A 27093-nucleotide genomic window follows, 5' to 3' on the forward strand; every position below is an offset into this window, starting at 1 on the left:
AATGAGCCGACTTGGTCAATCGATCAATGATTACCCAAATAGCATCATGATTAGATTTCGTCCTTGGTAAACCAACTATGAAGTCCATTGCAATGTGCTCCCACTTCCATTCTGGTATCTCTAACGGCTGTATCAATCCACTTGGCTTCTGATGTTCAGCTTTTACTCTTTGACAAGTGTAGCATTTACTGATCCATTGGGCAATTTCCTTCTTCATGTCTGGCCACCAAAAGTTTTGCTTCAGATCTTGGTACATTTTTGTGCTTCCGGGGTGAATAGAAAACTCTGAATTGTGAGCATCCTTCAAGATTTCATTCTTCAATTCCTCCACATTTGGTATCCAAATTCTTGATGAAAACCTCAAGATTCCTTGGTTGTCTTTCTGTGTGCAGATTTCTTCTCCGGTTAACTCATTCATCTTTTCATTCATCACTTCTTCTTGGCACTTCTTTATCTTCTCCATCAATTCAGGCTGAAAGGTCATGGTACAAATCATTTCTGTAGGTGCACTAGGAGCTCGAATTTCAATTCCCATCTTCTCAAATTCCTGTGATAGTTCTTGAGCCATGGTCAACATATTCAACCTTTCTTTGCGACTTAACGCATCTGCTACCACGTTCGCCTTTCCGGGATGATAGTTAATCGTGCAGTCGTAGTCTTTAATCAATTCCAACCATCTTCGCTGCCTCATGTTCAACTCTTTTTGCGTGAAAATGTACTTCAAGCTTTTGTGATCCGTGAATATCTCACACTTCTCGCCATAAAGATAGTGTCTCCAAAGCTTTAAAGCAAACACTATTGCTGCCAATTCCAAGTCATGAGTCGGATATCTTTGTTCGTGTGGCTTGAGTTGTCTTGACGCGTAGGCTATCACTTTCCCGTGTTGCATTAAGACACAACCTAATCCTTTGTACGACGCATCACTATAGATAACAAAATCTCCTTGATCATCTGGCAAAGCTAGAACTGGAGCGGTGACTAACTTCTGTTTCAACTCTTGAAAGCTCTTTTCACATTTGTCGGTCCATTCAAACTTCTCATTCTTCCGAGTCAATCTTGTCAACGGTACTGCAATCTTCGAGAAATCCTTCACAAACCTTCGATAATATCCGGCCAATCCCATGAAACTTCTAACTTCAGTTGGGGTCTTCGGCCTCTCCCAATTCATCACAGCTTCTATCTTTGCTGGATCCACTCGAATACCTTCACTTCCAACAATATGCCCTAAGAACTGCACTTCTCGTAGCCAGAATTCACATTTAGAGAACTTCGCATATAATTTCTCCTTCCTTAAAGTTTCCAAAGCTATCCTCAGGTGTTCAGCATGTTCTTCTTCAGATTTCGAGTATATGAGAACATCGTCGATGAATACAATGACGAACTTGTCTAAATACTTCTTGAATACACGGTTCATCAAATCCATGAAGGCGGCTGGTGCGTTTGTCAATCCAAATGCCATAACTAGAAACTCGTAATGCCCGTACCGAGTTCTAAAAGCTGTCTTTGGAATGTCTTCCGGCTTAATCTTCAATTGATGATATCCCGAACGCAAGTCAATCTTCGAAAAGTAAGTTGCTCCTTTGAGTTGATCAAATAAGTCGTCGATTCGAGGCAAAGGATACCTATTCTTGATTGTCAACTTGTTCAATTCTCTATAGTCGATGCACAATCTCATGCTTCCGTCCTTTTTCTTCACAAAAAGAACTGGAGCTCCCCACGGGGATACACTCGGCCTTATAACTCCTTTGTCTAATAATTCTTGCAATTGCTTGGCCAACTCCTTCATTTCTGCTGGCGCCATTCGATACGGTTGCTTTGAAACTGGTTCCGTGCCGGGTGCTAAGTCAATAGAAAACTCAATTTGACGGTCGGGAGGCAATCCAGGAAGATCGTCAGGAAAAACATCGAGAAATTCATTAACTATCGGAATGCTTTCTATATTCGGCGTCTCTTTAGATCTATCAATCACATGAGTCAAATAACCTTCACAACCTTGCCTTAACAACTTCTTAGCTTCAATTATCGTCAAAAATGTCTTAGCTTGTTTCTGCCCTTTAAACTCTACTTTCTTGCCTTGAGGAGACTTAAGGATTATCTTCTTCTTCTTACAGTCTATTTGAGCACCATTTTCTGCTAACCAATCCATACCTAATATAACATCAAACTCTCCTAATCGAAAAGGTATAAGGGAAGCAGGAAAACTAAAGACAGAAATCTCTATAGTACATCGGGGGCAAATACTTCTAACAGATACTTGTTCCTGATTAGCAACAATGATAGATAAGGGTTCAGCTAAAGGTTCAGTTTCACAACTCAACTTGCCAACAAAAGATTCAGATATGAAAGATTTAGTAGCTCCAGAATCAAATAGCACTTTAGCATGGTTGTTGTTGACAGAAAGCGTACATGCCACAACCTCAGAACTCTGAACGGCATCCTTGATATTCATGTTGAATGTCCTTGCTTGAGCCGGATAAGAGGGATGGAAAACAGGTGTTGCAGACTCAAAAACTTGAGTAGAAGGTAGTTGCAGAATCGGAGCAGAAGATGTCATTCCTTGATTGTAAGGGGTAGCTGCCAATTGCATCAACTTGTTGGTTCCAGGAGCTTTACAATCTCTTGACATGTGACCGGTCTTTCCACACTTGAAACATGTAACAGAAGGCTTCGGGTTCTGGCACTCGTTTGCATAATGACCTTTCGAGTTGCACTTGAAACAGACAATATCAGCCTTATTACAACTTCCCGTGTGTTTCTTGTTGCAGAACTTGCATTCTGAATTTGCTTGTTGACTCCTTTGACCACTCGGTCCTTGAATCTTCCTCACATTCCTATTATCACCTTTCTTGAATCCTCGGGGACCTCCTTGATTCTGAACTCCAAACTTCTTGAAATTCTTTCCACTTTGGCTCCCCTGAGCCGAACCTTCACCTTTATTCACAAACTTTCTCTTCTTGTTGTTCTTCTCCTTCTGGTTCTGATCACTTTCTCCTTCAATTACCATTGCCTTCTGGACCACTTCAGTATATGTGGCCAATTCAAATGCAGCCACTCTGCTTCGTAGCCAAGGCTTCAATCCTTGTTGAAATCTCTTCGCTCTTTTCTCGTCCGTGTCCACATAATCTCCCACGAACCTTGCCAATTCTGTAAATTTCTTTTCATATTCCCCAACAGTCATTCCCTCTTGCCTCAATTCAAAGAACTTCAACTCCATCTGAGTTTGCATATACCTTGGAAAGTACTTGTCTAGAAATATCCTCTTGAATCTATCCCAAGCAATAACCTCACCTTCTTCTAAAGCACGGGCTGACTCCCACCAGTAGTTCGCTTCATCTTTCAGAAAATATGACGCATATTCAACTTTCTTATTATCAGTTACAACAGCCAAGGTGAAAGCCTTCTCCATCTCCTTTAGCCAAGATTGAGCTTCAACAGGGTCTTGAGTTCCTCGGAACTCGGGTGGTTTCACAGCTTGAAAAGATTTGAAAGTAGTAGGTGGTGGTGGTGCTTGTTGTTGTTGCTGGAGTTGTTGTTGAAGTAATTGTTGTTGTTGAGCAAGGGTAACAGATTGTTGGTGAAGAAGTTGCATAAGTTGAGCCAAGGTTGGTGGTGGTTCTTCAGTATTTTCATTAGTGGTGTTGCGGGTTCTTCGAGGAGGCATGATTCTGAATGTAGACAAGAAAAGCTTATTCACAGTTCAATATATGCATACAAGTTATATCAAAGGGAATATTGGGTACAAAGGTATTATTCAAAGGTTATTCTCATGGTAACGGTCCATGGTAATTATTATGGCATCATGGTATGTGTGTATATTATTAGAGTCTAAGGTATCATATTGCAAAGGTACAATTATTCGGTCAAAGTCATATCATGGTATATTGGAAAAAGTTTAAACATGATCAAGTTCTAAAGGTTTAACATGGCAATTTCTGTCTAAGCATGGTACACGTGAAATGACAAAATGAGATAAATAGTCAAGGTGCGAGATTAAACATTAGTTCAAAGGATAAGTACGGAACAGTACGAACGGAAATAAAGTGCAAATAAAAGTCTTCCCGAAACAATCCGGGGGTACAAGTACGAAATGGAAAGTCAAAGTACGGATAACATGATAATAAAGATAAATAGACTAAGGAATAGTCTAGGGGGATGGTGATGATGCTGGTGAAGCTGATGGACTGGCAACTGGCTCACGGAGACTGCTAATCACACGGCGGAGCTCGTCAGTAATGGCGGTCAAAGTGATACGGCTCTCACGCTCACGGTAGGGTGGAATAGCTACCAAACGATCCTCGACCATACGAATGATCTCCTCGACCCTAGCAATCAAACGGGGACGGTTGCCCTCATCATCAAAGTCCTCACGGTACAGCTGGTCAATCCGGTGCTGGAGAATCGTGTTCTGGCCCTCGAGTCGGTCAGTAAGTCTCACCATCTGCTCGTAAAGCGGGAACGGAACAGTAGTCGGGAATCCGGGACTAGAAGATGACGATGCCTGCCAACAGTTATATATATATACGCGGTTATAGTAAAAAGGGTGAGAAAACTTAAAAGATTCTAACGCCCCAAGTCCCACATGATCTAAGTTCATCTTAACCTCTAAATCCTATCTTATATTCATTTATCCTATGTTGTTCAGTGACTCAAACCTCGCTCTGATACCAACTGTGACGGACCCAACTTAAATAACCGACTAAAGCATGCATATCGATATATATAATTAAACTACAGAGTTATAAAGATTAATCTACAAGTCTAATCCACAATCCCGGAATCACCAGGAATGAGTATGAACAACATCTAAATATTACATACCCAAATTGAAATCCAAATTAAGTCTAAGTCATTACTACAAATTTTAAATCCCAAAAGTTTAAAAGATAACATCTAGGGAACTACGAGTTCCCAACCTGCTCCATCATACGGCGGTAAGCAATCCCGTTGCCTGAGGTAGATTTACGTGCGGTCTGCTTGAATCGGGCCATTCTCGGGTTTCACTGAAGGGTTATAACAACAACAATATATATATGAGCAAAAAGCTCAGCAAGTGAAAGCAGTATATATGATAGTTCACAATATGTAAGATAACAAGTGCAAAAGAAGCAACAGATATCACAAGGTATAAACATAAGTAAAGGTGCAATGTGGGATATCAATTTATTGGAATTGGAAACACACAGCGCTACGAGCATTGAGGGGTGATCAGCCCACACCAAGCTCCGAACCACATAAAGTGATTCAACCAGGGAGGATCCTCGGCACACAATGGCCATAAACAGACATCAGGCTCCCCGCTACTGATGCTGCAATAATTGACTGGCGCCTCAGTCTTAAGTAAAATATTAACCAATTCCTTTTAAGGTCATTTCAAATCAAATCATTTTCAAAAAGGGGTCTTGATCAAAGACAAGTTATAAGCAAGGGTGTTTTCAAAATACAAGTGATCCTTCAAAAGTAAAGGATGTTATTAAGATCAGGGTTCCAAATGAGATAATTCAGTTTAATGTGGGGTATCAAGTTCTCATTATTCATCAAGGGACTATTGGAGTGTAATCATGTGGGTGTAGGGTAATATCACATGAAAAAGGTACTTCAAATGTTAAGGGTATTATTGGAATCCAAAGTCATGATCATAAGGGGTGACAAGGTAATTCAGTCCTAAGTAAACAGTAATTCAACGTTCACAGGTATACAATCATAAAGCAAGTATAAATGAAGAGTTTCACTTGCCTGGATAAAGCTTACTAAACTCCTGTATAGATGCTTCTAGGGGTTCCTTGCCTGGCCTCCTACTTGCACCTATAATAAGTAGTATCCTCGTCACTAACTACCCTTTCGTGTATATATATATATATATATATAAATAAATATATATACATATATAATAAATATACACTTAAACTTAATTAAAACAAGTAACATAATCATCAAGTAATGCACATAACAAGTAAAGCATGGCACTTAGTTACTTAACTTATATCACTTATTAATCTCTAATTATTCCTAAGTCAATTAAGCATCTAATCAAGTAGCACATAAGGTCTAAGACCAATACCTCCCAATCATACTCTACTGACCTCAAATTAACAAATTAATAGTAAGGCACACTTGTGCCCCACTACCCAAGACTTACAAGTGAAGTGCAACCTAAGTGACTCACTAGTATGCTTACCTTGGCGACACTTGTGTGCCTTGGTAAAAGAATGCATCTACACTAAGTGAATTGACTTAAACTAACTTGCACTCTCTAATATGACTTAAAACTAACTCATGAACTCAATATGAGGTCAAGGCCTCACTGATGACACACTAAAATGCAATGCACCCTAAGTTGGTACTAGAATGTGACTCCATGTGTGACACTTGTGTTCTTTAGTGGAAATGAGGCATCTCCACTTAAGGTATTGACTCCAAACCAATTTCTAAAGGTTGACACAATCTTAAACTAATACTATGAAGTGGTATGACTCAAAGGCCTTGCCTATATAGGTCCTTAAAAACTAGTGTACCAAAGTGACCATTCTGCCTTGGCAGTTTGGCACCTCTTGGGGGTTTTGGCAAAAACAAGTGTTTCCACTATGTGCCTTGGTGAAATTGTGACTCTACTGGATACTTAAGACTTAAATCTAAGTTGTGCACTTGGAATGACACTAAGGCCTTGCTCAGGCCTCCTTGGGCCTCTAAACAAAGTTGGCACAGAGCACCCTGCCCTGCTGTGGGGACTGCCATGAACTTACCAACTTGAGACTCACTAATCTCACTCACTACACCAATTTACTGACTCAAATAGCTTCCTAATACTTCCCTAAGCTCATCTAAATCAAGGCCCCATGAGGGCCTCATCAATGACAAGGTTTTTAACACTCAAAAGTGCAAATGACACAATTGTGCCCTGTTCTGGGGTGTACCCTGAAATGTGTGTGTGCATCTATGTAAATGATGGTTTTTGTGACTTTTAAAGCTACTGGAGACTTGTATACATCAAGTCCCAACTCCAGGAGACTTGGGCCTATGAGGGCCTAAGCATGACACCTCCATTCCACTAGTTTTCTAAGGTGTAAAAATCTGCCATGGTGTGTGTGTGACTCCTTCCACCTTAACACCCTCCAAAACTCCATATACCAACAAACCAAGCCACAAATCCTACCCTACAATATACATGCACCTACTGACTAGCTACTCCAAGCAAGATATCACAAAATCCAACCTCATATAAGCATAAAACCGAGGCATTTGTAGAGCAAAAACAGAGCAGAATTTCAGGAGCAGTTTTTAAGCACTTTCCAAGCCAATGCACATACATACAAGTTTATTAATCATCAAAACTAAACATAATACATCAAGACACCATCTACATTATCATTTTATGGCAAAAACCGAAGCATGCATTGATCAAAAACCAAGTTAAAAGCTCCAAATCATCACATATAACACCCATTCGAATATCATGGCCTAAGATCACTAGTTTCACATGGTTCTTGTATAAATCATAACATGCAAGGTCTAAAACTTTGTAAAACACATTGTAAAGGATCAAAACTTCCTGAAACCATATCAAAACATCACACCATTTCGAATTTTAAGGCATGAAAACAACCCATTTCCTTCGGCTCCCTTGAGGGTCATTGCCGAAGGTGATGAAGCAAGTGTATTTCGGCCAAATGGAGGTATAACCTCCACCAAAATCACATCAAGCTCATCATCTAGGAACCTCTGAAATGGTGACTCTAAGTCCATAAGAACTAAAGCCCCATTCTGGTTCCAAGTGACACATGCAAGCCAAGTCTAACCTTGAGAGAGAAGATACAAGTGTGGGTGATGAAGATCTTGGCAAGACAAGCTTGATCCTTGAAGAAGATGAAGAAATCGGCAATGGAGGAGGGTTTAGAGAGAGAGAGCCGAGAGGAGAGGTGAGGGAGAGAGAAGAGAGAGATGAGAGAAGTGGGTTTGATTTTAGTTGGTGTGTATGAATGAGTGAAGTGTGGAAGTATGTAATATTTTGTTCTCTTGTGTTTTGACTTGACCAACTAGTGGTAGTGGAATGCAGAAATGACTAGCTTGTCCTCTCTTCAAGTGTTGGTGTAAAATGCATGCAAGGGTAATGTAGACATTTGATAATTAATAAAAGTGTGATTAAAAAGATATTAAAAGAATGAGTTTTAGTAAATAAAGTACAAATCGATAAATCATGAAATTAATATCACAAATAATATGAGATTTTAGAAGTTTAATAAAATAGTTTTCACAAATTTTGGACAAGAAATGAATTTTAAAAGAAATATTGCAAGTAGAGCTCTAAGACCATCTCCAATCACAACTTTATATATAAAGCAACTTTAACTTCATTTTTCACCTTTTTGACTTTATATCTTGATTCCATCTCCAACCATTACTTCAAATATTACTTTATATATTTCTTCAAACTTACAAACTTTGATTACATTCTTAACAAATTTCAAATCAATACACTAATTTTCTAAACTAGTATATTCTTCCCATAAATGATCAATAAGTGCATTACGAAGTGCAATGTGAGCCTCTTTATCCTTGATTTGCTTGTGTCGCCTAAGAAAATCTTGAAATCTTACATTCTCATCTTCCACCATCTCAACACTTGGAATCGATGCTTGAGTTGAATCACAAAATGTTCCACTAACATCACGCTCATCTTCGATTATCATGTTATGCATAATAATACACGCGGTCATTATATCATGTAGCACATGTTTGTTCCAAAAACGAGATGGTCCGCCTATAATTGCAAAACGTGACTGAAGAACTCCAAATGCACGCTCCACATCTTTTCTACATGATTCTTGCTTCATGGCAAAATATTTCTTTTTAGGACCACGTGGATCATGTATACTTTGCACAAGAGTAGACCCATTTGCTTCATGGCAAAATAATCACTCAAGATCGAGCTAAAAAGTCACTGCAATGTCGAATGCAGATCATTCTAAGCGCCATAGGAAAGCTAAGAGGATGTGTGCGGCAAATCGAAAATCAAAATCCCAGCGGTGCTTCACAAATAGATATCGTAAATACATGCCATTATAGTTGTTATATTGATTTCATAATTTATTTTTGATATTAATTCGTTTTTTGTAGCTAAATCGAGCTAAAGTGTTGTTAGAACAAGATAAAATATATGACAAAGGTTTCAAATTTGATCATGTTTGGGAAATTCTTAAAGATTCAGAGAAATTTGGAGATGATCATAGCAACGCTACTCCATACCGTCAAACACAAACAAGCAACTTTGTGTCATCACAAGCAAATTCACCTGCCACAGAGTCTCCAACATCAGCATCTCCTGGACTATCATCATTCTCCCCTGATATAAATGATTTAAGTGTTGATGGTTCTTCTAGTCAACGGCCTATAGGTGTTAAAAAAGCAAAAGAAAAAAGAAAAGTAGAAGAACATACTTCTGCTATTATCGACACAATCAAAGAAGAACAACGCCAAGTCATTGAGATTCTTAAAAAAAATAGTGCAGATCGACAACAAAATTATGAAATTCAGATGCTACGTGCTCAAAATGAGAAAAGGAAGTTGGATATGGCTCCATATCTTGCTGAAAATAAAATCTTGATTAAAGATTTAAATTCCATAGATGATCCGATTCTACGCGAGCATTTTCGGAACGAGCAGCTTAAGATTCTACAGAAGAGATCCACTCACGATCAAGCAGCTCCGCATGGATTCCATGATGATCTTCCTGAGTATTAAAAATGTATGGCACATGTATGTTTAAATCCATATTTATGAATGGTGTTTTAGTGAGAAAAACTTTTGCTTTATCTTTATAGTTAACTTCAAATATAGAGTAAAATAGTACACAACTTTATATATAAAGATAAAGTAATGAATGGTTGGAGATTGATTACTATATATATAAAGTTAAAAGTGAAGAAATATAAAGTTTGAAGTCATGGTTGGAGATGCCCTAATAGTCATATTTCACATAAATATAAAACACGAATATAATACACGTAGAATCTCGAGAAGAATATATATACCAAACGCTATTTTACAAGTTAAAGTTCATCGGCTACTCGCAATTTAACAAATATCACTAAATCGCATATATCTTTACTATTATTTAATCGGGTAACGGCAACGATCACATTTATTAATACAAAGTCAAAACCGTCGCAACTAGTAATATTATTTAATCGCGTAGCGAGAATTATTCGCCAAAAGTCACATAAGTACATTCTAACGATATACGAAAATCATGTAACGATAAACGAGTCAAATTCACATAGTTTGGCAATTAAAACACGAAATTTAATATATCACCAAAATGAAATACTGTAATATATATAAGTCAAATATTACAGGCGTTACAGACAGATTCCATAACAATGTTTAATCTTAGATTATAAACTCTATAGGCTTTTCCAACAGCATAACCAACAAATATTCCTTCATCTGCCTTTGCTTCAAATTTACCAAGATTCTCACCTTGATTTCTTACCACAAAACATTTGCATCCAAAGACATGCAGAAAGTTCAATGTTGGCTTCTTCCTTTTAAACGATTGATAGGGGGTCATTCCTTGTGCATGATTTATCAGAGAAATATTTTGAGTGTAACATGTTGTGTTAACAGCTTCAGCCCAAAAGTAGTTGGCAACTTTGATTCTTCAAGCATTGTTCTAGCAGCTTCAATAAGAGTTCTGTTCTTCCTTTCAACTACACCATTTTGTTGAGGAGTTCTTGCAGCAGAGAACTTATGGTGGATACCTTTATCTTCACAGAAACTCTTCATAATAGAGTTTTTGAACTCAGTTCTATTATCACTTCTGATCCTCGAGACTTTTCTTCCTGGATCAATGTTGTCAACAATCTTGATGTGATTGATGATGATTTCACTTGCTTCATCCTTGGTATGAAGAAAATAAGTCCAAGTAAATCTTGTAAAATCATCCACAATCACAAGACAATATTTCTTCTTTGAAATAGACATGATGTTGACTGGTCCAAACAAATCCATATGAAGAAGCTGTAGAGGTCTATCAATTGAGGATTTCAGTTTGCTTTTGAAAGAGGACTTTCTTTGCTTTCCAATTTGACAAGCATCACAGAGACCATCCTTGGAAAATTCCAACTTTGGTAGTCCTCTAACAAGATCTTTTCTCACAAGATCATTCATGGCTTTGAAATTCAAATGGGACAATTTCTTATGCCATAACCAGCTGTCATCAAAAGATGTTTTGCTAAACAAGCAAGTGAGAGAATCTGCACTGGTAGAGTTGAAATCAGCTATGTAGACATTTCCCTTCCTATTTCCAGTTAAGACCACTTTGTTATCTTTCTTATCAGAGATAACACAGGCTTCAGTTGAGAATCAAACTTGATGTCCTCTATCACATAGTTGACTGATGCTAAGCAGATTGTGCTTAAGACCTTTCACCAATGCAACATTGTCAATGATGACATTCCCTTTTGAAATTATGCCATATCCCAGAGTAAATCCTTTGCTGTCATCTCCAAAGGTTATACTTGGGCCAGCCCTTTCTTCAAACTTGCTGAGCAGGGTAGAATCTCCAGTCATGTGTCTTGAGCAACCACTGTCAAGATACCAAAGATTCTTTCTTCCTCCCTGCACAGATTTAAAACAATTCAAGTTGATTTTGGTACCCAAGCAGTCTTGGGTCCAGTTTTGTTAGACACAACCTTTGGTTAGAAGAATTAATTTCCTTGGATTTAGAGGGTTTGGAAACAACTTCATCCTCAGAATTAATCTTCTTAACTTTAGGCATCACAGCAGAGTTAGAGGAACCAACATAGATAGAGTTCACAGAAAATTGATTTACATAAGCATGATTCATGTTATCATGAGGATTGGGCACAGCAGACATGTTAAATGCACCAAAGAATGGATTAGGCATGAAAGGCATATTAGCATATTGAATAGGAGCATGAGGAAACATAGGCATATAAGGCATGTGAGCATTCATCATAGGATTAGGCATGCAAAGATCAGATAGAGCATTTTTGCAGTTAACAGCAATATGATTAACACTACCACATTTAGAGCAAGTTTTTCTAACAGCATTTTTGTTAGGTGTGTAATCATTCTTTTTGTTGATCCCAACTTTGCCATTCCTAGAGCTCTTCTTCTTTCCTTTTCCAGCTTCCATTCTAACTTCACTGTGACCAATTCCTTCCCTTTCAATTTTCTTGGAACTAACAGATTCCTTCACAAAATTTTTGTTGATGGGCCCATACTTCTTATCCAACTTCTTGAGTTTGTTGTCATCAACTGCTGTTTGATTCTTCAATGGATAGCTTTCATCCGTTGATTGAGTATATATCAATGGAGGATCACTATCCACTAAGAGATCAGATTCATATAACAACTTTTTGTCCTTCCTGCAGGAATTTTTACATGATTCCTCAAGATCTTGTGTGGAGCACAAGTTTTCAAGAACATCTCTAGAATCTTTCCATTTAGCAATTAACTCTTGTTCCCTTTCCAGTTGCTTTTTGAGAATTTCTTCTCTTTTCAGAACAGCCAGCAACTCATCTTTGGCAAGCTCAGAAGACTTTTTGATTTTATCCATTTGGATTAATTCAGTTTCAAGCTTTCCATTTCTTTCAGTAAGCAAATCATTAGTCCTTTTAATTCTAACATTTTCTTTTGTTAGAGATTTAAGAGAGACTCTAAGATTATAGATTTCATTAGACATGTCATCAATGATTTGCTTGCATTCAGACTTAGAGAGATCAGATGTGTTGGTGGTTTTTACCTGTCCATTGCTGGTGGTGGAAGAATCAGCTTCATCTCCAATTGCCATCAAGGCAAAGTTGACATGTTCCTCATTGTCAGAATCTCCTTCATCAGGAGCCCGGTCACCATCCTCAGTTATGAGTGCCTTCTCCTTGCTTTGCTTGAGTAGATCAATATACTTGAATTTTGATCTATCAACCATACCAGATGGTTTGGATTGATTTCCTCTGTTGAATGGTCTAGAGCTGACAGTGTTTCGTTTGAACTTGAGCTTGGAGAATTTTCTGGCAAGAAATGCTAGATGTTCATCAAGGTCATCTAGCTCATCTTGAGCTGAAGATTCTTCATCTTCTTCAATGATTTTTGCTTTCTTCTTTCCATCATCCTTCTTTCCTTCACAAGCAGAGCTGCCTGAGGCCTTTCCAGCAATCACAGATTTTAATGCCTTCTCCTCTTCCTCTTCCTTTTCTGCTACAAGAGCCACAGTTTTCTCCCTCTTGGAGTTCTTTTCAAGTTCTTCATCCTGCTGTATTTCAAGCTCATAAGTCTTAAATATACCATAGAGTTTGTCAAGAGAGTATTCATTAAAATTTTGAGCTTGTCTCAAAGCAACAGTCATAGGTTTCCAATTTCTAGGCAAGGCTCTCAAGAATTTGAGATTTGAGTCCTTGACCATATAGATCCTACTATACAATTTTAATCCATTTAACAGTTTCTGAAATCTTTTAAATAAATCATTTAGAGATTCCCCAGACTTAGAATGAAAGCTCTCATATTGTTGGACAAACAACTGCATCTTGTTTGCCCTAACTTGATCAGTGCCTTCACATAAAGTTTGAATAGTGTCCCATACTTCTTTTGCAGTAGGGCAGTTGATAACACTATCAAACATATCATCATCAATACCATTAAAAAGAATGTTCATAGCCTTGTTATCCTTGTGCACTTCTTTCTCATCTTCTTCAGTAAACTTAGAAGGATTTTTAGGCACTTCAACATCCTCTGCTTCACTTCCATCAAGTCTCAGGGCAGTATTGATTTTGACCGGAACATGTGGTCCTTTCTCAATACAGTTGATGTAGCTAGGATCTAAGGAGAGAAGATGCATCCTCATTTTTACTTTCCAATGAAAGTAGTGTTCTTTGACCAGCATTGGAATCATGACTCCTTCATCTCTTCTTCCCATTGTTGATTGTCTTTAGGATCTGAAAACTTCTTATATGTTAGAAGCCCTGCTCTGATACCAATTTTTATTTAGACAATACAAACAATAAGTCAGATTTGTAGAAGGGGGGGGGGGGTTGAATACAATCTTCAAAAATTTTAACAACTTTTGCACAACAAATTATATTCAAACTTCAAGAGAATATAAAAGCTAAAACAGAAATTTAAAGAACAAGGATCTTAAAAATTTCAGGTGGATTGTTTGATCCACCTGAGAGATTTTTATATCAAGAACCTTCCAAGTAAAAAGTACTTGTCTGCTTACAAAAGAATGAAGAGCAGAAGCTTACAATTTCTTGCTAACTTTCTCTAGTGCTTTGCTCTTCAGTTCTTGGTGTTTGATGCTTTGAAATGTAAATTAAAAAGTGAATATATACTACTACAAACCAAAGTAGTCTGTAAAAGTATTTTCCAGCTCACTTTCTAGCTAGTACAAATATAGAATTTCTTGGACTTGATACTGCATTTGGCAGCTCGAAATTCTTGTTGCTTTGCCAAAAAGGTAGGCTTCAAGGTTCTCAATATTTTGACTAAACTCCTTTTGGTTTAGCTTCCAAATCTGGTACAGCATCTGTCACATCAACCCATGTGAACTTTGTCTTTTGCCTGACTTGTAGCTGTCAATTGCTGATAATCAATTGCTAATATTAAAACCTAAAATAGAACAACTGACAATGGATTTAGGATTACAATGTGCTAAAGTCAGAGTTCTAGAGAAAGGTGAGATTGCTTTAAGACTTCTGCTAGACGAAGAGAAAGTGAAATGTATAGCCTTTAAGGATGCCTCCACTATAGTCCAAGAGCTTAATGACAAACAAGAGATCAAGAGAATTATTGGAATAGGTTTTGACTATAACAAATCTGTAGGTAAGGCTAGTAACATTACTCCCTTTAGGAAGAGTGCTGAGGAGAGAGGGATTCCTTTTGTTTTGAAAGATTCCCCTCAACCATTGTTTAAATCCTCAGAAGCTGAACCTCTGTTAGAAACTCCTGTTGTCATTAGATATGAACTTAAACAGGAAGACCTTAAAATGAAATAGAGTAATGAGAAGAGAGATGAGATCCTGACATCACCGAAACCAATCAAAGTGAAAGGCAATGTTAGGTTGCCTAAAGCTGGTTTAGGTGTCAACTCTGAGAGAACTAAATTCAACAAGCCTAATAACTTTGTGAATAGTAAGAACAGAGATAATAGATGTCATTCTACTGAGAACTTTAAATCTGTTAACAAGGTTAGAGTAGAATTTATTGATGTTCCTACTACTATGACTGATATGCCTGTTGCTCCTATTTTTGATGCATGTCATAAATGTTGTGGTGTTGATAACTGTATGCTTTGTGCTTTCAATACTATGTCTGCTTATTTTAGAAATTTGCATGCTAAAAATGAAAACACATCACCTAGACAACACACAAACAATAAGCATGTTAGATCAAAGAATGTTAGTCCTCCTCGTGTTAGGAAGGAGACTTATGTTCCAAAGCCTAAAACCAAGGTTTACAAGGCTGTTGTTGAGCAAGTAAGTTCAGTCAAGAGTGAGCGAAATATCAGTCCAAGAGGCTCTGTTGTATTACTTGATAGAAATCAATTATTTAAGTCTGTTGGACCCAATCAAGTGTGGGTCCCAAAGAATGTTTAATCAAGTTGTCTTGTGCAGGGTGCCAGTGGAGTTGTTCGAGTTACTTGGGTGTTTGACAGTGGAGCGTCAATGCACATGACTGGCACAAGATCCCTGCAAGAAGACATAAGAGAAGGAGGTGGCCCAATAGTCAGTTTTGCTGATAATAGCAAAGGTCGTACTTTGGGATATGGCAAGTACAAAATTGGAAGGATCATCATAGAAGATATTTCATTTTAAAATCACAAGCGCACGATCTCATTTTAGTAAATTATGATTCTTCCACAGGGATTAAATTAATTTTCTCCAATCATTATTTCTTAACCTAGGCGGATTAGAACAATTAAATTTGAGAAAAAAGGGTTTTTAAAATTAAATCTAAATTGTGAAAGGATTTTAAAACTTAAATCTAAAATTGTGAACTTAAGTCTGACTTATTCGAGAATTAAACTACAACCCAGATTAAACAAAACACAAATACTTCATTTAGAAAGCATAAAACAATTATCTACATCGATTACCACTTTCATTATTCATTCAGTGAAACAAAACCCAGAAAGAGACAGTTCTAAATCAAAAGAATGGCAACTTAGTTTAGAAAATCTATTACGTGACCTCTAGAAACTCAGCTATACACAACACAAAAGCTTAACATTACTCGGCCAAAAACAAAACTAAGTGGACTAAACTAACAGACTCGATTATACGCAGCAAAACAAGAACTCAGCATAAAACCCAGCTAAATATAAATCAAACTAGAGCAGCGAATAAAAAGAAACGACTCAGTGGTGCCTAAACAGAGTGAATTGGACAAAGTCCCAGCAAAGTAGTGAATAAACTCTAGGACTGGACTAAACTACTCGGCAAAAACACGAAATAGTGTAGCAGACATACCAGACTTGGCACAATCGGACACATAAAACAGACCACGACTCGATCGAAAACCAGCCAACTAAAAGTAAACTCAAGCAAAAAACTAAACAGCCAGGACTCGGCAGCAAAACAAACTCAAAACTCAACTATACAAAACCATGGCCAGCAACTCGGAAATGGTGACTCAGACTCTAAACAAACAACTCAGCAAAGCAACGACTAAAACTCAGCAGGAAATCGGGACTGATCACAAACAAAAGAAACGCAGGGAACAAACTACGAACACAAACTAATTGATTCAACAACACAGAAACTGAAGCTCGACTCGACTCTGGATTCGGAAACCATACTCGGCAACAGAACTCATCTTCTTTCATTTTTGATTACCTTCCCTCGCGTATGTATAAGACCGAATCCATTCGATTTCTAAAAAAGATTACTAATCCTTAACCTTTTGAGGAATCCTTCATCAGTTTCTGGATGTAGATGATATCTATACAGATGGATCTTATATATCCTACAATGAAGTACCACACGGGTGGATATCCAAATCTGCCGCACAAAAATAAAAGAAAAATGAAGCTTGCAGGTGGTAACTCGACTTGTAATCTAGCAGACTAACCCAGAGACTCGGCAAAACGAAACCCAGTAAATACACATCAACTAATAGCTCAGTAGAATCAACAACAAACTAGTCAAGAAAGCACCCAGAAACTCGGTGAGAAAACACATTGACTCAGTAAAAGAAAACCAGAGCAGTGGTGTTTTGTGTTTAAACAGAAAACAAGGAAAATGGGTTTGTATAAAGGAACAGGGGAGTAGTTTGTTTGAGTATGATCAAAGACTTAAATCGAAGCTGAGGTTCTGGAAAACAGGGGTTAAATCAAAAGGGTGCATTTCTTTTGCATTAATTTTTAATTAAACTACTAATATTTATGCCTAAAATCTGAAATAATTTGGGGATTTAACTTTAAACCCTAACACAAATTAATCGTGTGCTAGGACTTAATTACGTCCCAAAAGTAAACTTATAATTAATCAACTATTAACTAGGCTCCTTTCAATCCACAAGTAATTTTGAGTCTCATGTGGTTAGAGAAAGATTTCATAGCCTACGAATACAAATAAAGAGCAAGATTTAAGAACAAAAATGAATACTTGTATTGATAGAATAAAAAGTGATTACAAGATTTGGAGAGCTACTACTACATCTACTACATGAAAGAGAAACTAATCTAAATTGTGTGTTGAGCTAAAAATGGAAATCCTAGGTTGGTGGCTAAAGGTGAGAATGAGATGCTTAAATAGGCACAAAGTAGGGTTTTGGGGGTAGTTGGCAAAATCTAGGCCATACAGTTGTCTTGTGTGGTGTTTAAATCCTAGCATTTGATTTCCACCAATCTCTTTTTCACTTTATCTCTTTATCTTCCTCCACGTACTTTTGCCTTTTCTTGCATTTTCATCCCTTTTTCTCTTTTTTTTCTTTTTCTACTTCTGACGCAAAATACATACAAAAGCAAATAATTAATTTGTTAAATCCGAGAACAAACAATAAATAGGTATTTAAAATGTGCAAAAATATCGACTTATCACTGGCAAAAGGAGAGGAAGTGTAGGGTCTGGCTAATTCTTCCAGCCAGGAAAAAGGAGGAATATGGGTGGCCCTTTAGAAAGGGTAAGTGAGGGAGAGGTGAGAAATGTATTGAGCCAAGGGGAGCCCTTGATGCAAGAAAAGAGAAATGCAAATAAGAAAAATGCAGGTGTCCATGATGGACCAAGTGAGCAAGATATCCAACAAGAATACAGGTCTATCTTAGACAGTGTGCCACTTGACCCTGGGACTTTTACTCATGGCTTCTCTTTCTACCAGACATTTGCCAGATTGGATAATCAATCTGGAGAAAGGATTCTCAACTTGATTCACACCACAGTGTCAATGTTGAGAGCCAAAGATGCAATTACAAATCTTCCTTCAAATGTTGGTGAGGACTTCTCTTATGGTGAGGAAGATTAAGATTTTGAGGATGCTGAAGGAGGGGAAGATGATGGACCCTCCTCATATGTGAGTCTGCCATCCTGGCTAAATTTTCAAAATGCTTCAGCAAGTGTTATTCATGTTGAAATTCAAAGGTAGGTCACGACCATCATCTCAGCAAGCAATGCCTCCTCATCTACTTCCATCTCTGCATCTCTTGCCAGCCAGGTCCTGGACAATCTCAAACTGCACAAATTTCAATCTCTTTTGTTCAAGAAAGAAGTTGATCATCTCAACTCAGCTATTGTTTCTGTTAAGGCTGTAGTCAAGGATCAAATAGATGAAAAACTGCCAAACAAGTTGTTTTCCTCTAACTCTGCATCAGACAAAAGGCATGAAAGATTTTTAGAGAAGTTGGATGGTATTGACACCAGGATGAGTAATTTGGATGGAAGGATGCTTGAAATGCTCCAACACCAAAGAGTTAAAACTTATCTTCTTCAACATCTTCTCCTTGCGTCAGAAGTGTCTGTTCCAAGGCCTCCTTCACTTAATGCTAACAAAAAAGGGGAGATAGAACCTCTACCTTCACCTGCAAAGCTGCTTGCTAGAATTCCTCCTCCATACTATACTGCAGCTGAGTAGAAAGTTAGAAATGATATGGATTTAATTAAAGCTAGACTTGACTTCAGCATGCTAGAACAGCAACAACATCATCATCTCAACCTTTATCCACCATTCCTAAATCATAATCTACCACCATTACAATTCTCAAGGTTGTCACACCTGAGATTGTGATTCCATCCATCAAGGAAAAGGGTGAGCCTTCATTCATAAATGAATTTAGGCCTATCCACAACTGAGAACACAAAGCCTGAAAAGGAATCAAGTTCAATCTACTTTCCTCTTTCAAGGCCAGACAAGTTTAAACTTTTGGGCCAAGAAATAAAAAGCTACAAAGAATGTGCAGATGAAGCCCTCAAAGCTCGATCACTTTGCCATTATCTATAGAGAAGGCCAAAAGCTATTTATTGGAACTAGCCACCCACATTATTCTTTTTCTAAAGCTGAGGAGGTGGCCAGAGAATATGAAAGAAGAGAAAGAGAATCTCAACTTGCTGTTAACAAAGAAACAGAAGTTGATGAAATATATGCTATTGAGCTAATGGAGGAACTGGAAGCTGAACTTCAACTGGAAAATAAAGACTCTCCAAAAGAAGCAACCAAGAAGAAGCCAGGGCTTAAAGCAAAAACAAAGATGCCTGAAGGAGCTAAGGGAAGAGAAGAAGAACTAGTTCAAACACCTAAACCCCTATATGCAATCAAAAAAATTGTGATTAAGCATCCTAGAGTCAACTTCTCTGAAGAGCCTATCATTCCAAAAGAGGATCCAGTTGATTTTGATAACATTCCAATTCTAGCCTTTCTTGTCAAGGAAACTGTCCAACCAAAGAAGAAGGGGAAGATCAAGGCAAGAAAGATTGTAAATGCTCCTAAGCCTCCAAACGAACCTGAGAACAAGGATGACTACCTCTACATCACCAATATTGAAGAGTTTTCTGAGCTTGATCTACAGCTGGATGGCATACATGAAGTTAGAGCAATTGATTAAACTTCTAGATTACCTGAAAGGTTGGTATTTGCTTACAAGAGCAAGGGTGATGTCATTTGGCCTTTACACAAAGTTCTTAAAACTGAAGGATTCAGTTCTCTTACCAAGATTTTTGCTGCAATGAAAAGAACTGGTGGTTTCACAACTCCAGCCAAACAGATGGTACTGAGAAGAATTCAAGAAATCCAGAATGAATGGAACTCTGATGATAGTTTACCTAGAAAGCTGAAAATTCCCTACACTGGAAATAAAATACATTATGAACCTGAGCCAGTCTTGGAGTTTAGGGATAATAATGGCACAAGGAGATTTTTTAGACCTAAAGATCAACTCAAAATTTCTAGCATCAAGACCTTGAAGACTCTGCAATCCAAGCTCAAAGTTGAAGTTGAAGACGGTGATAAGGGTTTCATAGGATTTTCCAAAAGCAGATTGAGATTCTTGAAGAAAAGCTTAAGTCCAGAAGAAGATCTTCTAGGAACAACTGAACTGCTCAGGCTAGAGGAGCAAACTCATCTGTAAATTTTCTATCTCTTGTATTTCAATTTTGTACTTTGTTTTATTTTGTGTTTTGTTATCATCAAGTGTAGAATTAATGTCTGCATCTTCTCCAGTCATAAATTGGGGGAGATTGTTAGGAATCAATAAGTTTGATGATAACATAAACACTTTGTAACTTGGTCAATTAGAATCTTTATCATTTTATCAGTTGTTATTGTTATTTTGTTTATCTTGAGGATCATCAACGGATGGATAAAATAGGATAGCTAATAGAAAATATCCAATGCCATGTAATTCTGTCTAAGTGAAGGATGTTCAATGGATGAATCATAGTAATTCAACTGATAAAGGCTGTACTACTTTCGATGGATGAAGATCAAGTTTTCAAATGCTAAAGCTGGTACAGTGGTCGATCGATAAAGTTTGTAAATCATTCGATGGATGAAGCAACTTTCATCGGATGAAGCAAACAGCCGTTGAAAGTGACTAGAGCTTAATTCTAACACATGGATCGATTGCACTATTTTGGACATGGAAGCCCTTTTGGGACAATAAAGAAGAAGCAGAAACATATTTATCTTGTGCAATGCAATCTGGATCAAATCAAGAAGATGGTCAAAGATGAAGACATGCATAAGACAAATATGTGCATCAAAGTTTAGTTTAGAGTGCAACTTTTGTATTCTAGTTAACTTTGTAAACTTGGAGTATATAGCAAAGTTAGTACCATAAGTTGAACTTGTTAAAAAGATTAGAAAAATCTTGAGTGTTGTAACAGTTTGAGCGTTCAACCTGCAGCTGTGCGAATTGTAACCAATCCACAGATTCTTCAATATAAATCTCAGGGGTGGATCATTCAATCCACCCGTATTTTTAATAGTTGTTGTTATTACTGATTGTATTCAACCCCCTGCTACAATCTTTCTCATAGTTAATGTAAAATAACATAAAATCTATTAGAACATTTTATAAATTAAGCAGACTCGTATGTCTAAATAACCGACCGACCGAATTTGTTTTTAATATATTAATTTTAGTATTATATTTTTTTTGTTCAATAAAAATTTAAATATTACAATTTTACTCAGAATGAAATTAAAAAAAATTGAAATTATATTTTTTATGATTTTTAAAGAGCCTCCATTCCAAGCATAAATAATTGGACGAGACGGAGATGAGTAAGTATGGATATAACAAATATCTTTACGTTGTTTTCCCTTAATTATTTACTTAATGCTCACATAAAATATAATTTGATAAATTATTTTGAATTTTTTCTTCAAAATAAATATTTACTATCTAAATTTTAAAAAAAAACCAAAATTTTCAAAAATAGTTATGAAATTATGTTTTATATACGTCTTAAAATACGTGTCGAGTAATGCAAAAAAAGTGTAAAACATTTATAGGGACAGAGGGAGTATTTATTATGTTTTCTTAGCATGAAACGTTTTTTTATTTTTGATGTATTGAATTAAATTATATTCGTCACATTATATTTAGATTATTTATTAGTAGAATGATTTTTGTATTAATATTGACTCATATAATATTATATTGTTTCTTCTGGTTTGTCATTTATTTGATATTTCTTATATTCAATTTTGCCTTTGATTCAAATTATGTGTTTCATAAAAGCTTCTCATTTATTAAAATTTTAAATTATTATAATTTTTTTCATAATTAAGCATTGTTTTCTTCCTCGAGTAAGGTGTGCGTGCCTACAATGTTCATTTTCGGAATTCAATTTTAAAATTAAAATTATATGTCTTTTTTTAAATATCTTTGTAGTCTTTTTTGAACAAATAATAAAATTTCCTATATAAGAAAATATTCTCTCATTATATTAAATAAGAACATCTTAAAAATAAGACATCAGAGCTACCCTTCCATGTAGTGTATGCACTTTGGCCTGTCAATGGATCGGAGCTCCGATCCGATTTGGTTCGATCCGGGACCTACTTAGCGAATACGGATCTGAAATTTGATCCGATAAGAAAAATCCGATAATAAATGGAGCGGATATGGATTTAAGGTGATCTGATCCGTTAATGACCCGATCCGCTTCAATATATATGAGTTAATTATCAAACTCATCACTGAAGTCGACAAATGCTATCAACTTCATCACTGATCTCCACGGGGTCTCAAGTGGCTCATTAAATTCGTTTAATGGTATCAAACTCATCACTGCCTTTAAACAAAGTAACTGGAGTATAGACGAAGTGACAGATTAACGGAAGTATAGACGGAATGACAGATTGGCTGTTGACGTGGCACATTAATAAGAAAGACTAAAGAAAAACAAATTATAAAAATAATAGAAAAAATAAAAAGTAGAAAATAGAAAGAAAGAAAGTAAACAACAAGAGTAAAAACATACGTCAACAGTAGCTACATACACAGGCACACACTACTGCTTCATACTGAAGAAGAGATGAAGCGTCAAGAACATTCAGAGCGAATAGCGTATAAATCCTAATCTAAATCAAGCCTCATCAACACCAAATCAATCCAGGTATGAAAACCCTAAACTTTTTTGCATTTTTGTGTCGTATCTTTGTTTATTTATGATGCAAGCAAATGCTTTTCTTTCATTTTTTTTCATTTGTTTTTCATCGGTCTTTTTTATTAATGGTCACGTCAACAGCCAATCATTCATTCCGTCTATACTTCCGTTACTTTTTTTAACGGCAGTGATGAGTTTGATACCATTTAGCGAGTTTAATGAGCCACTTGAGACCCCGTGGAGATAAGTGATGAACTTGATACAGTTTGTCGACTTCAGTGATGAGTTTGATAATTAACCTGAATATATATATATATATATATATATATATATATATATATATATATATATATATATATATATATATATATATATATAAAAGGAAGTGTTCCACAACCACGGTTGGATAAGTAGCTTATCCATCCAACTCATCTCCAACCGTCCAAAAAAAGGCAATCAACGCACAGAAATCAATAAAAATACTGTGCTTACGTTGTCAGTAAAAAAGCGTTTACGCCATATAATAGAGCGTAAGCCCCACTTACGCTGTATTATAGTGCGTATACGCTCTAATATAGTGCGTGTACGCTACTTTATACTTTTTCCTCCTTCACAGCCTGTCAAACACGCCTTGTTCCTCCTATTCACCATTTTTAGAACATACAAACCCAATACACACAAAATACACAAAACTTATACTTATAGTTTGAAGCTTAGATCTTTATTGTACTTTAAAAGCTTATACTTTGAAGTTTAATTAGATCTTTGTTGGAGTTTAAAGCTTATACTTTGGAGCTTAATTAGGTCTTTAATGGAGTTTAGAGCTTAAAATTTGAAGCTTGGAGCTTGGACTTCTTTATCAAGGTTAGATTTCTATTTTTCTCATGGCATCTTATATATTTTCAAAATTACCATCCCCTAATAAACCCGTTACTCCTAATTAACCTAGAATAGAAATTGAAAAAGAAGATGATGTTAAAAAAACCCCAATAATAGTAGATGTTGACGATAGTGATAGTGATGATGATGTTTTTGAGGAGGTTGGTGATGATGTTTTTGAGGAGGTTGGTGATGATGTTGTTGAATAAGTTGATGATGAATTTGTTGATGATTTTTGTGATAATCCGAAAAATGATTTGAATGAAGTTTTTCCTTGTGTTGGTCGATTGTTTGATAGTTTAGATGAAGCGGGGATGTTCTATAGAGATTATGGTATACGTGTTGGTTTTGAAGTGATAATTAGAACCACACATAGGCGTGTGAAAACTAGAGAAATTTGTTCGCGTTTATATATATGTCGAAAGGGTGGTCGATTAGTACCCAAGTCTTTGGATGAAGATACGGATGTTCAAAAAAAGAGGAGAAATAGGGATTCTATTGGTAGAACGGATTGAACGGCGCGGATGTACGTTGTTAATAGGGAAAAATTGAAGAAATGGAAAGTGACATTGGTCGATTTGAAACACAATCACATGATGATTTCAAAGGATGAAGTGCATTTTATGCAAAGGCCAAGGAATATAACTCCCGTTATTCAGCAATTAATTGTGACATTGAATAGATCAGGTATTGGGCCTTCAAAAACATTAAATGTGTTAGGGGAGTTAACAGGTGGGTTGGAGAATATTGGATTTGGTAGTCAAGATGTTTGGAATGTATTTCGTGATATTCGACATTATGTGTTCGATTCGACTGATGCTTCAGAGGGTTTGGCATTACTTCGAGAATTGATAGGTAATAGTCAAGGTGAATTTTTCTATAAAGTTGACGTGGATGAGGAAAATCATGTGCGGGCCATGTTGTGGGTTGATCCGAGATCACTCAATGCCTACCAAAATTTTGGAGATGTTGTTGTTTTTGACTCCACCTATCGTACTAATAGGTATTGCATGCCGTTTGTGCCATTTACGGGGGTAAATCACCATTATCAGTCGATTTTGTTCGGATTTGCCCTGATAAGGGATGAGACCGAAAAATCTTACTTATGGGTGTTTAAGAATTGGTTGGAGGCTATCGGGAACAAAGCTCCACAAACGATCATCACCGATCAAGACATTGCTATTGGAAACGCAATTGCCGAAGTTTTTCCGAACACAAATCATTTATTTTGTACGTGGCATATAAGTACAAAATTTGGTGAAAAATTATCGCATTTATATGCAAATCATGATCACTTCAAAGAAGCTTTTAACTCTTGCATCTACAAGTCACTAACTCTTGCATCTAACAGTTGCACAATTCGAAGATAGGTGGGCGGCATTAGTTGAAAAATATGATTTGATGAACCATTCTTGGTTACAAGATATGTACTCCGTTCGACGCAAGTGGGTCCGTGTTTACACTAAACTTCACTTCACAACCGGGATGACCACTACCTCTAGAAGTGAGTCGATGAATTCTTTCTTCGATGAATTTGTCAATGCTAGTACCGGTTTGAAAGAGTTCATAGAGAATTCACAAAAAGCATTGGAGAAACAATATTTACGTGAAAGAGAGGCTGATTATGAAACAAAGAATAAGGAAAGGTCCAAAATAACATCATCATCATTGGAGAATCATGCGGCATTTACTTACACAAAAGAAATGTTCAGACGTTTTCAACACGAACTCAAAGAAAGTGAAGCATATGTTGTGATTGAGAAAGAGATCAATGCAATTTACAAGCATTACGAAGCATATAAAACAACGGTCCAAGAGGAGTATAGAAAATATTATGTTTTGATCGTCACTGAGAATGGCACCATAACTTGTGTTTGTCGAAAATTTGGAAGTTCAGGAATGCTTTGTCGTCATATTATTCGATACTTGTATAAGATGCAATGGACAGAGATTCCTAAGCAGTACATCACTTTGAGATGGACAGTTGAAGGCAACAAAAGAGTGGGAGCCGTACAACACAAACGTCCGAAAATTGGCATTTTTCTTGAATCACAACCTGCACGATACAGTAGTCTATGCAAAGCGTTCCAAGATTTAGCAGCTCGTGGAAGTTGTTCAATGGCGAGATACAATTATCTCATAGGTGTGATTGAAAAAGAATCGGATTTTATTGAAAATTTTCCGAATGAGGGTGTGAAAAAACGTGCGCGTGAGGAAGATGATGATGCACATGAGGATGGAGATCAACCATATGATGATGACGAAAATTTCAACGATTTGAGAAATCCTATATTATCTCAAACCAAAGGTCGTAAAAAATAAAGAGTGAAAAGCGGAATAGAGCGCGACAAAGAAAAAAAAGGTCGAAAATGTAATTTTTGTTGGGCAATAGATGCCCAACATGATTCAAGGAATTGTCCAACTAAATTGGCGACAAAAAGCTAATTTGAAAATTGGTGATCAAGAAATTTTTGTGTTTGTCGAAAATTTGAAAGTTGGTTGGATTCTTAATGTATATTATGATATGATCTTGGTATTAATTTGATCTTGGTATTGATTTGATCTTGGTATTAATTCGAATTTTATTCATTTTGGATTTTAGTTAGTTCTTATATTCTTTTGAATCTTAGATAGATTTGTCTTTTAGTTGGTTCAAGTGTTAGTTTGGATTTTACTTAGATTTTAGTTAGTTTTAGTTTGGATTTTATGTTAGGTCCTGAAACGATTGTAGAAGGGGGTTGAATACAATCGTCACTAAAAATCGCGGCGGAATAATCTGATTTGAATTAAACTTGTTAATCAGATTTTAATTAATTAATATAACAATGTTTTATGTCGTTATATAATTAATAAGGTTCGTTTTAATGTCCACTAAAGTTCGTAGAATAAATTCGACAGGATGTATTCTAGTTTAGTGATTAAAACAACCGAGTGATCAAAGCACAGAAAACTGTGGATATAACAATTGCAAGTTACAAACAACTTGAAAGCTTTTACAATGCTTGAACAACTTGGAAATGAAGAAGTGAAGCCATATATATAGGCAAATGATCACTTGGAACTAGGTATGACATTGAAAGGAATGACTTACTAGCTTAGGAATGACATTACAAAGCAAAGCCATGCCAAAAGGAAGGAAGGAATGACATTTAAAAGG

The 27093-nt window shown here is 36.5% G+C and overlaps 3 protein-coding genes across 3 annotated transcripts; 2 read left to right on the forward strand and 1 right to left on the reverse strand.

Moving 5' to 3' along the window:
- The first annotated feature begins 8940 nt into the window (after window positions 1-8940).
- LOC108219195 (uncharacterized) lies at window positions 8941-9735 on the forward strand. The gene is made up of 2 exons (XM_017392513.1): window positions 8941-8994; window positions 9112-9735. Exons 1-2 carry the CDS (start codon window positions 8941-8943, stop codon window positions 9733-9735), a joined length of 678 nt encoding a protein of 225 aa, XP_017248002.1.
- An 846-nt stretch (window positions 9736-10581) lies between these two features.
- LOC135148230 (uncharacterized) lies at window positions 10582-13858 on the reverse strand. Its single transcript, XM_064082538.1, has 4 exons — window positions 11738-13858; window positions 11418-11613; window positions 11152-11345; window positions 10582-10893 (listed from the first exon to the last, which is right to left on the reverse strand). Exons 1-4 carry the CDS (start codon window positions 13856-13858, stop codon window positions 10582-10584), a joined length of 2823 nt encoding a protein of 940 aa, XP_063938608.1.
- A 10602-nt stretch (window positions 13859-24460) lies between these two features.
- On the forward strand, window positions 24461-26258 carry LOC108219204 (protein FAR1-RELATED SEQUENCE 5-like). Its single transcript, XM_017392524.2, has 2 exons — window positions 24461-25166; window positions 25288-26258. Exons 1-2 carry the CDS (start codon window positions 24461-24463, stop codon window positions 26256-26258), a joined length of 1677 nt encoding a protein of 558 aa, XP_017248013.2.
- The last annotated feature ends 835 nt before the right edge of the window (window positions 26259-27093 follow it).

This window comes from Daucus carota, chromosome 1 (genome assembly GCF_001625215.2).
Source record: "Daucus carota subsp. sativus chromosome 1, DH1 v3.0, whole genome shotgun sequence".
In the NCBI taxonomy this organism is placed as follows: Eukaryota; Viridiplantae; Streptophyta; class Magnoliopsida; order Apiales; family Apiaceae; genus Daucus; species Daucus carota.

What these genes read in the sequence shown, in the direction of transcription:
- LOC135148230 (XM_064082538.1), bottom strand. Translation starts at nt 13,858, where the DNA reads ATGAGGATGCATCTTCTCTCCTTAGATCCTAGCTACATCAACTGTATT. An exon ending in CAATGTTGCATTGGTGAAAG is followed by an intron (nt 11,346 to 11,417) that starts GTCTTAAGCACA and finishes TCTCAACTGAAG; the next exon opens with CCTGTGTTATCTCTGATAAG. An exon ending in TCAAAGCCATGAATGATCTT is followed by an intron (nt 10,894 to 11,151) that starts GTGAGAAAAGAT and finishes CTTCATACCAAG; the next exon opens with GATGAAGCAAGTGAAATCAT.
- LOC108219195 (XM_017392513.1), top strand. Translation starts at nt 8,941, where the DNA reads ATGTCGAATGCAGATCATTCTAAGCGCCATAGGAAAGCTAAGAGGATG. An exon ending in AAGCTAAGAGGATGTGTGCG is followed by an intron (nt 8,995 to 9,111) that starts GCAAATCGAAAA and finishes CGTTTTTTGTAG; the next exon opens with CTAAATCGAGCTAAAGTGTT.
- LOC108219204 (XM_017392524.2), top strand. Translation starts at nt 24,461, where the DNA reads ATGTACGTTGTTAATAGGGAAAAATTGAAGAAATGGAAAGTGACATTG. An exon ending in GAACACAAATCATTTATTTT is followed by an intron (nt 25,167 to 25,287) that starts GTACGTGGCATA and finishes TGCATCTAACAG; the next exon opens with TTGCACAATTCGAAGATAGG.